Consider the following 14,028-nt stretch of genomic DNA (forward strand, 5'->3'; position numbering starts at 1 on the left):
GTGCATCGGCCTCACAGTGCAAAGGTCGTGGGTTCAATCCCTGCTCCGTTCGCCGTGTCGCGAGTTTGCATATTCGCCCTCAGCCTGTGTGGGTTTCATCCAGGTACTCCGGTCTCCTCTCACATTCCAAAAACATGCAAACATGGCAGGCTGTTTGAACATGAAATCGTCCCGAGGTGTGAGGATGTGAGCGGACGGTTGTTTGACTCTGTGTAATCTTTGATTGGCTGGCAACCGGTCCAAGTCTGTCCGCTACCTACTGCCAGAAAACGGCCTGCATAGGCCCCAGCATCCCTTGTGACCCATGCGAGGATTAAACAGATCAAAAAATGAATGAATGAACTTCCATAATCCTTGCTAAAATCTGTAACAAAATCTAAAATTGTGATTGTGTGATAAAAATAAAATCATTGACATTTTACAAGTCTGTTCAGTGTATTTTACAATGATCAAACAAACAACAAATGAAGAGTTGTTTTTCAAAAAATGTCACAAGGAAGGAAGCTGTGACAGGTTCAAACAGGTTTGAAATGAAATGAAAGTGTCAGTTTGTTCAGTTTTTCACTTCACCAAAACCGATAATTGTTTGGAAAAAATAAACTATAAACATTATTGATTGAAGGGATAGTTAACTTGAATAATTACAAAACTAATAAGAAGTAACATTGTGTACAAGTAATAACACAATATGATTCCGTAAACATCCAAAGTGGCCCGCAACAAAAAAAAAAGTTTAACCTCATGACTGCATGTGTGTGTGTGTAACCAAGAGACAGCCCTGCTCCTTGCTACTGTTATTAAATAATAATTCATAACAAATTCATAATCAATCCAAAGACAATAAACAAGCAAGTTTGAGTATTGTAACAGTAACTCATATCCCATATCTTAACATATCCTCATATCGTGCCACTCGCAAAGTTCTCATTGGCTATGCAAGACATAGTATTCTAGTTAGACATAAACATGCATGTATGTGTTTACCTGCAGATAACACACACTATTATTCATACAGGAAGGCATGACTGTGTTTTCGTGGTCCAAGTAGACTTTGCTCATTTTTTCATTACTTTTATTTTCATTATTATTTTTAATCACAGCTCGTGTCTCCATGATTACATTACATTTTTATGTTGGAAAATGAGTTGTATGGCAATAATTCTTTGAAGCAAACTGCTATAGTTAAAAGAGTCCATCTATTTTTTCAGTATCGGTGGCGCAGTGCCGATTGTCTACTCGTACTTCTCTGAGTTCCTCCAAATGGACAAGCGAGGAGAGCATCTTTCCTGGTTATGTATGTTTTGGATGATCGGTGGAATTTACGCCTCTTTCACTGCCTGGGGAATCATTCCCAGATATGGTAAGATCCTTATATATTTGTCTAATGCGACCATAACAATACAGTATGCATGTTTAAACTTGCCATACAATTTTAATGACTTGCATTTGCACTTGTATTTTGTGTAGGTTGGGGATTCAGTATGGGCACAGAGTTTCAGTTCCACAGTTGGAGGTTATTTGTTTTGGTTGCAGCTCTTCCTGCCATTGCTTCTCTAGTCGGACTAACATTCATGCCTGAGAGTCCCCGCTTCTTGCTTGAGGTGAGATTGCCACCATATTTGGGCTTAATGGCCAGTTTTCCATATTACGATCTAGATGTAGTCTTTTTTTCAATGCAGCCAACTTCAAAAAACAGCATTCTACTCCGTAATAGACATGAACAGTGTGTCAAATAACTTTAAATACATATGTCCTTTTTGATCTTGTATTGAGTGACAAACGCAAATAATCCAATTGTGGATGAAGTGCGGGGAATTGGCATTGAAATTGTGATCTCTTTTGGAGCAGAATTCCAGGCACGATGAAGCGTGGATGATTCTGAAGCGGGTCCATGACACCAACTGGAGAGCCAAAGGCCAGCCGGAAAAAGTCTTCACTGTGAGTAAATAATTCAGATTGGAGCCTTTCGTCATTATTGACAAGCCCCGCCTCACTTGTTGAGGTGGTTGTGTGGCTTCAGTCCATAAAACAGAGTGTAAAATCAGCACAAGATCCACCTCACCCACTGAGTCCTTAAAATATCATCTTCAAAGTCCATGGTCCCACCCCCCTCGTCATTGCTGTCATTTACCGTCACCAGAAGTTCAACCCGTCATTTCTGTCAGACTTCTCGGATTTTGCCACACAGCTCTGACCATTCTCGCCTTACACTGCTCATTGGTGACTTTAACTTCCATATCAACAACACCAACTGCAAACATACCTCTGAATGTTTTGACCTTTTGGACTGTCTCAACTTCACTCAACATGTCAAATTCCCTACCCACGCCCGCAGCCACACTCTGGACGAAAGACTCTTCAGCACCAACCTTAACATTTCCAATCACTGGCTATCACTTTGAATCTCCACCTCCCTACCCACCTTCCCAAGGAAAAGCACATCATATCATTCAGAAACCTCAAATCCATCTCATCAACTAACTTTTCTACATCCGTAATAAACCACAAGTCCACATTACCTCCTCCACTGTCCCATAACCCCAAGTGTTCTCACCATCTACTACAACAGCACTCTGACCTGTCTCGATCAACCAGCCTCCATCAAAACTAAATCTGTGTCCTTCACTCGCTCAGCCCCCTGGTACACCCCGGAACTTCACAATCTTAAACCCAGAAGAAGGCACCGAGAAAGACTACAAAACAAACAAAAAAAAACAGATTTAACTGTTCATCTCCACACTTACACAGATCATATTCAGTTTTAAAAGACTGCACTCAACTCTACCTGTTGTGCCTACAACTCCAACCTTGTCCAAACAGATTCCAATAACTAAAAGGCTCTCTTCTTTACTGTCAACACGCTCCTCAAACCCAGCGACAATACTTCAGCTTCTTTTACTGTGAACAAATGTAATTCATTTCTCTTATTTTCAATCCAAAATTGTCCTCTACATTCTCAACAAATTGTCTACAGTTCACTCACCAACTCATCCATCCCCCCTGCCTTCCTACTAGCATGCACTCCAACGACTCCACCTCTCTCCAAATTCACACCTGTCTCCAAAGACAAACTCGCCAACATCATCTCAACAATGAATTCCTCCACCTGCACACTGCTTCCCATCCCATCTTCCTTTGTCAAGCACTGCTTTCCTACAATCTCGTACCTCATCATGAACATTGTGAATTCCTTCTTCAACCACTTAGCAGTTTTTTTTTTTGACGACGATACTAGTGCAGCGTGTTCTACCGGAAACAAATTCCTTGTGTGTTCTACATACTCGGCAATAAAGATGATTCTGATTCTGATTCTGATTCTGATTCTGAACTTTGCCTATTTCCACTCCTCACTCAAACCGGCTGCTGTGACCTCCATCGTAAACAATATGCGGACTCAACCTGACATTATGAGCCATTTTCGAGCCATCTCCAACCTCCCCTTTCTGTCCAAAGTCATAGAATGTGCCGTTGCAACTCAACTTAAAACATATTTAGGCAATAACCAGCTCTTTGAACAATTTCAATCTGGATTCCACACCCAACACAGCACTGAAAAAGCCCTCCTCAAAATCATCAATTACCTCCTTCTCTCCTCTGACACCGGCCGACTCGCCATCTTCATCCTCCTCGACCTCACGGTTGCCTTCGACACCATCCACCACTCCATTCTACTCTTTCGCTTGCAATCCCTGAACATCACTAACAAAGTCCTCAACTGGCTTCCCACATAAGTTACAGACAGGAAACTCGTAATACACATCAACAACTGCCTTTCCTACACTGCCCCACTGCACAAGGTGTCCCCCAGAGTTCTGAGCTTGGCCCTCCTCTCTTCATTATCTACCTTTTACCACTAGGCCAAATCGTTCGTCATCATGGTCTCCAGTTCCATTGTTACGCTGATGATGTCAAATTCTACATCTTTTCCAAATCATTTACCCAAACAATAAACTCCAATCTGAGAGAGAGAGAGAGAGGGAGAGAGAGAGAGAGAGAGAGAGAGAGAGAGAGAGAGAGAGAGAGAGAGAGAGAGAGAGAGAGAGAGAGAGAGAGAGAGAGAGAGAGAGAGAGAGAGAGAGAGAGAGAGAGAGAGAGAGAGAGAGAGAGAGAGAGAGAGAGAGAGAGAGAGAGAGAGAGAGAGAGAGAGAGAGAGAGTTTCGGGTTTACCCTGAATGTTGGGATTGACTCCTTCGTTAGGATAAGCGGATAAGCGACTCGGATAAGGAATGAATGAATCGTATTTGATATTTTATCAAATATGATCACATTCATAGTCAGATTCATGCAGGTTGAAGTTTTCAGATTATTTTAATTCTGAAACGGAACCCTTTTTTGTTGATTAAAATTACAACAGCTATTAACATTCCCAGGATGGCTTTGAATAATCTTACATATCCAGAGGGCCAAATTTAGAAGTTGTATTTTAAATTTATAACATTAACATATAATTCCCATCAAGGTTGTGTGTAAGAAGTTCAGAAACAAGACCAAGAAGATATGTTCAAGATTCAGAGTATGTGATGTCTTGAACACCCTTAAAAATTGTTTCCTCTTTGAAAGTTGCTTTTAATTGAAAGTATATGAATTAGATAATTTGAGATCAAAGAATTTGGTCGGAAGACAAATATATAGCAATATCAGTGTATCAGTTCTATCAGTTCTTCGTTTCATTCTTTAGGTGACACATATAAAAACTCCAAAGAATGCTGAGGATGAGTTAATTGAGATTCAAAGTGCTACAGGAACAGCTGTACAACGTTGGGCTGTCCGCTCACTGACACTCTGTAAACTGGTAGGTATGTCACACCCACTACAGATCCCATTATAGAGTATACATATTAAATTTAATTAAGAGTACAGATTCTAATGACAAATGCATCACGTTTCACTATTTTTGTATTGCCGCTCTGGTCGAATGTTAATTCCAAGAAGACTGTAGGCCTCTTTCACGAGCAGCCAGTTTCCAAAATTACATTGAAAAAGTAACATTGTTAGTCTACAGATTACAGTATTTGACATGAAAAGCAAATTATTTCCTGTCCATTAATGGTGACTTAGTTTGAAAGTCATTTAAATTACAAGTTATATTATTAATGTAATTCAACTGCTGCAAATGCTATCTCAACATAAATTAATGAAATTAATAAAATTAATGAAATTAATAATAGTATACAGTATGAACCCACCGGTAATGACCTGATAACATGTTAGGCTGTCCATTTCAGTCACCATTTTCCCTGAAAAGGTTACTAGCGTAATTGATTTTGAATGGATTTTGATGAATGAATGGGTGAATGAATGAATGAATGAATGAATGAATGAATGAATGAATGAATGGGGCAACAAGTGCAGCAAACCTTACTCATGCACAATGACTACCATTCGGCCTCTCTGAGAATGGAGGCCTATGGGAGACGAGTGATCATTTATCTCTCACAAAACGTCATCTGGGTCAGGTTGCAGCTTCACTTGTAACTCTAAAAAGAATAAACAGAGGAATGGATCAAATGCAAAAGATTAGTTAGAAGTAGATTTCCTGTAATGTGTATTTGTGTTTGGTCCCAGGTACTAAAGAATGTAGCATCTCTCTTTTCTGCCAAGCTGAGGTTTGCTACTCTTTTCATGGGTATCATCTGGTTCTGCATGGCTTTCAGGTCTGCCCTCAGTGTCACCCACTTGTATATATAAAACTTTCCAATCATTGCATTTTAAACATCTGTTTTTTTGGGATGGTGGGGGTTGTCACACTGCTTTGTTACAGCTACTACGGCCTATCTGTGTGGTTTCCTGACATGATCAAGCACCTTCAATATGAGGAGTATGAGTCAAGAGTCAAGGTAATGTAAAGTGCCAGTCTACATTTATTGATATGTTCGTTGTATCTTTTCTGTTGGACCCCTCAAAAACCAGATCTAGAGCTTAATCCCACATAAATAAATAACATTCAACATTCTTAGCCTCGACGATTGCTTGAATCAGACCAAACTTTTTTTGTGTGTAGGGTGTCATGTGCTGTATATTCGATGGCATTCCTTTAGCACTTGATTTGTACAAACCCCAACTGATCTGTAAAATGTTACTTTTGTCCTCATATATCATGTTTTAATACCTCACCCAAAACAGTCTCAATGTATAGATTGGTTTTAATTACACCAGTTCAAGAATATTTGCATCTGGCTAATGATGTTGCTGTCTTTAGGTATTCCATAAAGAGAAAGTGGAGAACTTTCATTTCAACTTTTCTTTAGAGAACCAGGTCCATAAAGAAGGGGAATATAAACATGACAAGTAGGTGCCACTTTCCCATTCTCTGAAATTACTCAGTTGACATTTAATTAAAACCACATGTCAAAAATTGCTATTGCGGTACAGTTTAAAAGACTTCACCCTCTCTACTCAGTCTTGATCACTGAAAACATAAAAAAATCACCTTGATGGGAAGCGCACAGCTTCTGTATTGTGAATGTGGTCAGCATTCTATGCATTGCGATTTCAACAGCATCATGAGCACCTTGTGCCCAGTACACAAGGGTGATTCATTCGTTTGTTGTTAGCACAAAGGTCATGCTTTGCTCTATGTGCAACATTTGCTATTTATTGATAATTTTGCTCTTTCGTATACTCACGTCCAAATGCTTATTTTTTGAAGATGATAAACTTCAGGAGGTTTACAGCTAAGCATCATTTAGTTGCTGGACACTAATCAACAAAATATGAGTCAATGTTACTGACCTTATTAGCATCCACTGGGTTGAAAGATTTGCTCTGGCCAATCTTGTTTTTTAAATGAATTCAATTGTTTGAATTGTTCAATTGAGGTGAGGGCAAAATGTTACAAATCCAATACTGTCTTGGTAAAAAGGAATGGGTGAGCTTACTTTTTTGTCATAAAACTACGCTGAAATTTAAAAACGTATGAGGTTAAGATAACACGTGTTGCTAATTTTGTTTTGATTTTTTTTTGTAACTCACGATGTTTCCAGCCTATTATGTTTGTCTCCGGTAGCCTAAAATTTCATTGACGCAGCTGCCGGAAAAATAAATTAGCATGACAAAAAGTGACGGTAAATGGCGATACCCTTCAGCGCATTGTGTGTTGTTGTTACTTTCCATTACATAGTAAATGAGAGGTGTATAAAGCTTAAATGCTTGAATGACAGTTTGGACAGCCAATGAAAATGTATTTGTTGTTGTTTGCTGTTCTGAAACGTTTTTATTGGTTGTTTGTCGACTTACTTTAAATGAGTTGTGTGTGTTAATGAATCACGTATAATCAGTCGAGATTTTCATTATAAAGAGACAAAATTGAATCAGAAATGAATCGAGAGATTAATATATTTTCATTCATTGGAATTCACATCACCAAATGTGTGTCGTGCTCTTTGTTCGCAGACAAAACATTCATTTCTTCAAAGTGAAAAATATCAATTTTGTAATTGTTAATAGGCTTCAAATCATCTATACATGACAATGACAAAAAACAAAATTTTCAGGATACAGCATGTGACTACTACTGCTGTATAACACTTGACTTCTATGCTATTGCAGAATTAAAACAAAACAAAATGACAGAATGGTACTTCAATACAAAAAACAAGTTTTCCAATTAAAACAGGATACTACTATGGAGCTCATCACGTACGCATACATGTGTTTGCATTATATGATGTACCTATTTACAGTGCGGCAAAGCTTGTTTGCATAGCAGCTGTGCTTGACTGCTGCAGTTTGTATTACTGAGACCATTCTGCTCATTCTGCAATGACCCAGCAATAGAAGTCCGAGTCCATGTTTTCTTTGTCTATTCGCTTGTCTATGTATACCATCCCATGCTCATAGGTTCATCAAAATAGAACTGAAGTCTGTGAAGTTTGAGGACTCGTTGTTTGAAGACTGTCTCTTTGAGGACATCAAGTCCACTGACACGGTGTTTGAGAACTGCACCATACGCAACACTATCTTCACAAATACAGGTAGGTTCAGGTGAAGAAGCTCCTTGTTGGCGAGGCACAGCGGTTGGGCGGATATATGTTTTCAGTTTATGGTTTGAGGCAGAAAGAAAAAAAATCTGATCATCGGGTCGACTACCATCTTTGCAGCACCACAAGTGAGTTGGAGCAGAAATGATCAGAAATAGATTAGAAAAGAAATGTTTCAAACCGAGCATCCAAAGTATCAATTTCAATTTTCAATGTGGTCGTGACCACTAAAGAAATTCTGTGTTTGTCTTCGTTTTGTGGATCACAAGAGCAGTGCTGGAGCAACCTCCCCACGGACTCTGTGTTTTTACATTCTAATTTTTTTTTTAATTCCTGCCTCACAAACCCTGAAAACAGATGGTCCAAAACCAAGATCCTGGAAATATCCTTGCAGGAGTATACGAAAGCTTTGGAACGTACATGTGACAAAGAGGATTTACTTTGATGGGGAAACATAGTTTGTATTTTGGATTTAGTTTTTGGATTTAATTTTGGGATTTACTTTTCATTTCCTCCCGCCCCAATACAAAGAACGACAACAGCCTGTCCCTCCCTTAATCATGATATTCTTTCTCTCTGTAGATCTGAAAGAGAGGTTCATTGACTGTAAAATGGAAAACAACACTTTTGAGCACGATAAACATGGCTGCCACCTGGACACTAGTGAAGAGAATGATATCCTCATATATCTGGTCAGTTTCCTTGGCAGTCTGGCCGTGTTGCCTGGCAACATCATCTCCGCCCTCTTCATGGAAAAGATTGGGAGAGTGAAGATTATAGGTGATGTGTATTTTGCTTTGCTGACTTCTCAGCTGGTATTGGCTGATTCACATACCTGAGAGGTTAGGTGAGATTGGAAATTCGGCATTTGGAGACATGCCCTCTTGCCAGGTTTATTATGTACGGGAAGTACATAATAAGCCTGTCAAGAGTGGCACAATTTCTTTTGTTACACACCATTAGTAGAGGTGCTGAAGATGAGATCATAACAGTATAAAATAACTAAATAACGTTCATGCTGAAGTTATCCCACATTGCCTGCCCTGTATACAAATCAGGCCATTGCACTACTACACCATCAGCAACTGCTATTAGGTAAATGAACTGAACTCAACTTTATTTATAGAGCACATTATAACGACCACCGCCGTACACAAAGTGTTGTACACGGAGCAAATATCATATTTATAGCACAAAAAAAATAAATTAATGACAAAGACGGTAGAAATCACAAAACTGTAAAACAGGTAGAGTTTTCTGAATACTGAGTATGAGGTCATTCCAAAGAGGGACCAACAATGCCAAAGAGAGGGTCCAGCAACAGTAAAGACTTTATGCCCTCTGAGCCTCCGCTTAGTTCTTGGTACTTGTAATAATAAGACCAAGGTGCTGGGCAGGTGTGTAGGGTTGGAGTAACTCGGTGAAGTAAGGTGGAGTGAGGTCATTCAAAGATTTGAAAACAAATAATGGTATCTTTAAAAGAACATTTAGGGAGTCTGTGTGTGTGCGTGTGCATGTGCGTGTGCGTGTGCATGTGTGTGCATGTGTGTGTGTGTGTGTGCGTGTATATGGAGTGTGTGTGTGGGGGGGGGGGCAGAGTAAGAGTTCCCAGTGCTCCGTTACAAGTACCAGAGGCCTTTCCTGATCAGGGCATCCGTGTTTGTAGACCAGTCAAGTTTATTGTTGAGAAGAACACCAAATAACATCCAGGAGGTCACCCTCTCTATGTCCATACCATGGGTGTTCATCAGTGCAGTGAGGACTGTGTTCCCCGGAAATCCATAAACCACACCTTCGTTTTTCCTGGTTGATCTGGAGGTGATTCTTCTGGCATCCATCAAATCCTTCTTCAGTCCCTGTACTCCCGATTATCTACCCCGTAATGAGGCCAAAAATCGCAGAGTCATCAGAGAACTTCTGAAGGTGGCAGGCTGGAGTGATGTAGGTGAAGTTCGAGGTGTAGAGGGTGAACAGGAATGGAGCCGGGACAGTCCCCTGCTGCCCCCAGTGCTGCCTGTCCGACTCACAGCTCTGTGCCCTCACATTCTTAAAACAGAACAGTGATTCAGAGTCAAGCGGAGTTTTCTTTGTTGCGCTAAGATATGTCTCGGTTTACGATATTGGAACCGCTCTGGAACTGAGAAGTGTAAACTGTAACAGTCATCGTTCAGCTCTGAAAAAAAACTGTGATTTCTCCTCACTTTTATTCTTTTTAAGGGAGTTTACAGAAGAGCGGAGGCATATACACAATGCATTCCTGAGTGGGACACATGATCAGGCTTGAGTTCAGTATTTGTGATTACAGCTGTTGATGTGTCTCAGACTCGACATCCTGTCGTCGTCTTTATCAGATGCTACTAACCTCCATACAAATCTGGTAACAGGAACCAGCTGGTCTTCTTGGCATGCCAAACCAACTTCATTTACCCACTGTGTACCTTTCCATTTGCTTTGTACCCAAATGCAGTCATTTTAGGGTTCCACTGGTACCACATTCAAAAGCAATTTGCTTTGTACCCAAATGTAGTCATTTTAGGGTTGCACTGGTACCGCATTCAAAAGCAGAAAGTCATAACTTATATACAAGTACTCTACCAGTTGCTTTGTAATATATTTCCATTCTAGAGTTAGAGCATTTGCCTTTATGTTTGTCACTCTGGCGTCTGTGTTTGTATGTTCAGAATTGTTAAAAAAACAAAATGTAATACATTACGGCAACTTTGGCAAAGATCCTCTAATGGGAATTTTCATCTCAGGTGGCTCGATGCTGATTTCAGCAGGCTGTACCTTTTTCCTGTTTCTGAGCTTCAGTCAATCTGCGATTATCGCTCTACAGTGTCTCTTCTGTGGCGTCAGTGTGGCTGCATGGAACGGCATTGAGGTCGTGACAGTCGAGCTTTACCCTGCTTCTAAAAGGTATGCACTGGTGTGTGTATTCCGCCCATATTTAGTCATACAATTCTTACTTTTTATGATACCTTTTCATGACCACAGCGTAACTGTTTCTTAGCCAAGTGTGAGCCAAAAAACACAGACCTCAGCAGTGCGTCATTAAAGTGCACTGTTGATACAAGCTAAGAATCATTTTAGGAGAAATTGATGAGAAGGTTTTTTCAGCCGTCATCTGTACAAAAGTGAAGGTTTCGGACGTTTCGCCTCCTATCCAAGAGGCTTCGTCAGCGAACTAAAGTCTGACTCCCAGGGGACTCCCAGGGGCACTCCCCCCGGTATCACCGGGGGGAGTGCCCCTGCCCCCCCCAACCTGAGAGTAGGGACCTATCATAGCTGTGTCCGGCGCCACCATGTCTGGACATTAGGGATATATAAATGGGGCCGATACGACCAGTCAGACTTTAGTTCGCTGACGAAGCCTCTTGGATAGGAGGCGAAACGTCCGAAACCTTCACTTTTGTACAGATGACGGCTGAAGAAACCTTCTCATCGATGGACCACTCCTGTACGACTGAGAGCTTACACAGACGTATTTTAGGAGAAACAAAAGTCCTGATGCAGCACCATAATTTTCGGTACCGCCCCTCGGATGATATAAATATGATGTGAATCCCTTTCTTCATCGCACTTGTGATATATAGCCATTTGTCTGTATTTCACTGATGCCAGGAATATTCTTATTAAGAAGACACTATTCATCGACTCCAGCCTGTATTTAAATAACCAATCAACCATCCAAAATCAATGAGCACGCAGAGAGGTCCTCTGTCCCCTGAACAGTCCCTGGTTTGGTCACAACAGGATGATATATTTTCTTGTTACATTTTTAATTTTCCCTGTCCATTTTCATGGTCATGCAGATTTTTTTGATATTATTTTTATGCAGCAATAATTTTGCTGTGCAACCGGGAGGGGTGGGGGTTTGACAACATTGAGAAAAAAAAAACTCTCTTCCGTGGTTGTTTTTATGTGTGTGATGTTTCCTTAAAAAGCAGCCTGATAGATTTGAGGGGATGTGCAGCATGACAGAAAAAACATCGGGAGTAGGGATGAAAACAGCAGAAGAATAATTGACACATTGAATTGTACGGTGACAAGTAAGGTGAATCTTTTACTATCAGGACTTTTAATTCATTCATTCATTCATTCATTTCTTCCTGACTGCTTTGTCCTCATTAGGGGTACAGGGTTGGGGACTAGATCTATCCCAACCGTCTTCGGGCACTCGGCAGGGGACACCCTGAACTGGTTTAGAGCCAATCGCAGGGCACACAGAGATAAACAACCATTCACTTTCACACTCACACCTCAGGACAATTTAGATAAGCCTGCCATGCGTGTTTTGGGGAGGAAAGCCCAAGCGGGCCCAGGCAGAACATGCAAACTCCACACTGGGAAGCCGGAGCAGGATTTGAACTCACAACTTCTTCACTGTGAATTCGGGCAGCATGCTAACCACTCAATCACGGGGCTGCCAAAACCGCAAGTTAGTAATTTGGGCCTGAGCTGGGATTGAACCCAGGACCTTCGCATTGGGAGTCCATCACCTAACCAGTCAGCCAGGGTGACGACCCTTCTAATTCAGATCGATTTATTTTTATGTAGTCTCCCAGCACTGTTACACACCTTTTCCATCTCTGTGCAAGCTTCTACATTCCCTCAGCCTAAAACATTTTTGATTGATGTCTCAACCTGTCGCTTGGAACACTTTTGACTTCTTCATTTTCAAATTTCATTCTTCTCACGAACTAAGCTTTTAAATGACCAAACAGGTAAAAGTTTTAAAGGACAACCGACGTCTTCGGACAAGTTGTGTCCATAATTTGTAAAACTGCTTCAAATGACTTCTACTGAGCGTATTTTACAAAGATTCCACCGCATATAGCTATATTTTACGTTTTAAGACTCACAATGAATATTCTGGAAGTCTTGTTTTTGAGTTGGTGACGAGTCCGTACGTGACGTCACTGAAGGAATTCCCCTGACCGAAAAAATTGACTCATTGTAGCAGTCCTTCCATCACGTCAATGCTTGTTTGGTCTGAAAGCCTCATGTTGCACCAGAAAGAGCCAGAAGAGGGCGTCCAAGCTCCATGTAAGGAATTTATCAGCCTGTGGAAACGGGCTGATTCATTCCTCACAGGAGCTTGGTGACCATTTTCTGCCTCTTTTTGGGTGAGACATTTTCCCCAAATGTTGCCTCAAAATGGCATGGAATAAATTATTTAATCAATTGCAAACATGTTTGCTTTCCTCTTCAGAACTATTTGAATCATATTCATAACTGGATGTGTAACAAGAAAGCATATTCTCCGAATCTGAAGCCATTGTTTTGATTCTCCAGCATTGCAAAACGTGGGGGCGGGACTTTCTGAAAATGCCCAATTCGCAGCTCAATTTTTTGCAGATTTTGGACACTTTAAGTCATTTTTATTGGTGTTTTGCATTTGAATAAAAATATCGTAATATAGTTTTGGGTATTTTAGATGCTATAAAACGTTTTTCTGATGTCAGTTAGTAAACAAAAAAGTGACGTCGGTTGTCCTTTAAGGGGCAATGTCTGGGCTGCATGGAGGATGAGAAAGGAGTTCTCAGCCCAGCTTATTGTCATGCGGCATGTGTGTTTCTGTGTTAGACAATTGCAGTGTCGTGATGCAAGATGACTCCTTCTGACTGATGACCTCGTTTGTTCTTTGTGTCTTTCTTAACCTGCCTCAACACCGTAGTTGGCACAAAATTCATTGTGCTGGTAATTTGAGCCAACAAGAGCATTATGACTCTAAAATCATGGGCAGATTTTTTTTCTTTGAATACTTAATTTCATGAAATTAGATGAACAAATCTGTCCTTTACCATTAACATCCAATCCGATTTATCTTGTGTAGTCACTATAACTGTTTACCTCCACATCTGTGGAACTGATTTAAAATGTGTGATGTTCTGCCTCCTCTGGGAGTGTTCAATTGATATCGCTATCTGGCATTGCATTTTGATCACAGTAATTCAAAGCGGGAGTTACAATTACTACTTCATGCCAAAAATGGCGCATCAAGCTATTTAAGGTTGCGGGGGAAGATAAAATAAAATCTTCTTATGTC

At 40.5% G+C, this 14,028-nt stretch overlaps 1 protein-coding gene across 2 annotated transcripts in view; it reads left to right on the plus strand.

Moving 5' to 3' along the window:
* LOC148898358 (synaptic vesicle glycoprotein 2B-like) overlaps positions 1 to 14,028 on the plus strand; it is a 37,696-nt gene that overhangs the window by 19,129 nt on the left and 4,539 nt on the right. Inside the window, exons 5-14 of one of the 2 annotated variants that reach the window (XM_088997527.1) lie at positions 1,209 to 1,360; positions 1,468 to 1,601; positions 1,849 to 1,938; positions 4,679 to 4,792; positions 5,566 to 5,654; positions 5,762 to 5,837; positions 6,200 to 6,288; positions 7,840 to 7,973; positions 8,562 to 8,759; positions 10,736 to 10,895. In XM_088997527.1, coding sequence (XP_088853653.1) covers positions 1,209 to 1,360; positions 1,468 to 1,601; positions 1,849 to 1,938; positions 4,679 to 4,792; positions 5,566 to 5,654; positions 5,762 to 5,837; positions 6,200 to 6,288; positions 7,840 to 7,973; positions 8,562 to 8,759; positions 10,736 to 10,895 — 1,236 coding nt within the window. The remainder of the gene's footprint in view (positions 1 to 1,208; positions 1,361 to 1,467; positions 1,602 to 1,848; positions 1,939 to 4,678; positions 4,793 to 5,565; positions 5,655 to 5,761; positions 5,838 to 6,199; positions 6,289 to 7,839; positions 7,974 to 8,561; positions 8,760 to 10,735; positions 10,896 to 14,028) is intronic. The other variant, XM_088997528.1, reaches the window with a different exon arrangement.

Source organism: Hippocampus bargibanti, linkage group LG05 (genome assembly GCF_051943395.1).
Source record: "Hippocampus bargibanti isolate YZ-2025 linkage group LG05, ASM5194339v1, whole genome shotgun sequence".
Taxonomy (NCBI): Eukaryota; Metazoa; Chordata; class Actinopteri; order Syngnathiformes; family Syngnathidae; genus Hippocampus; species Hippocampus bargibanti.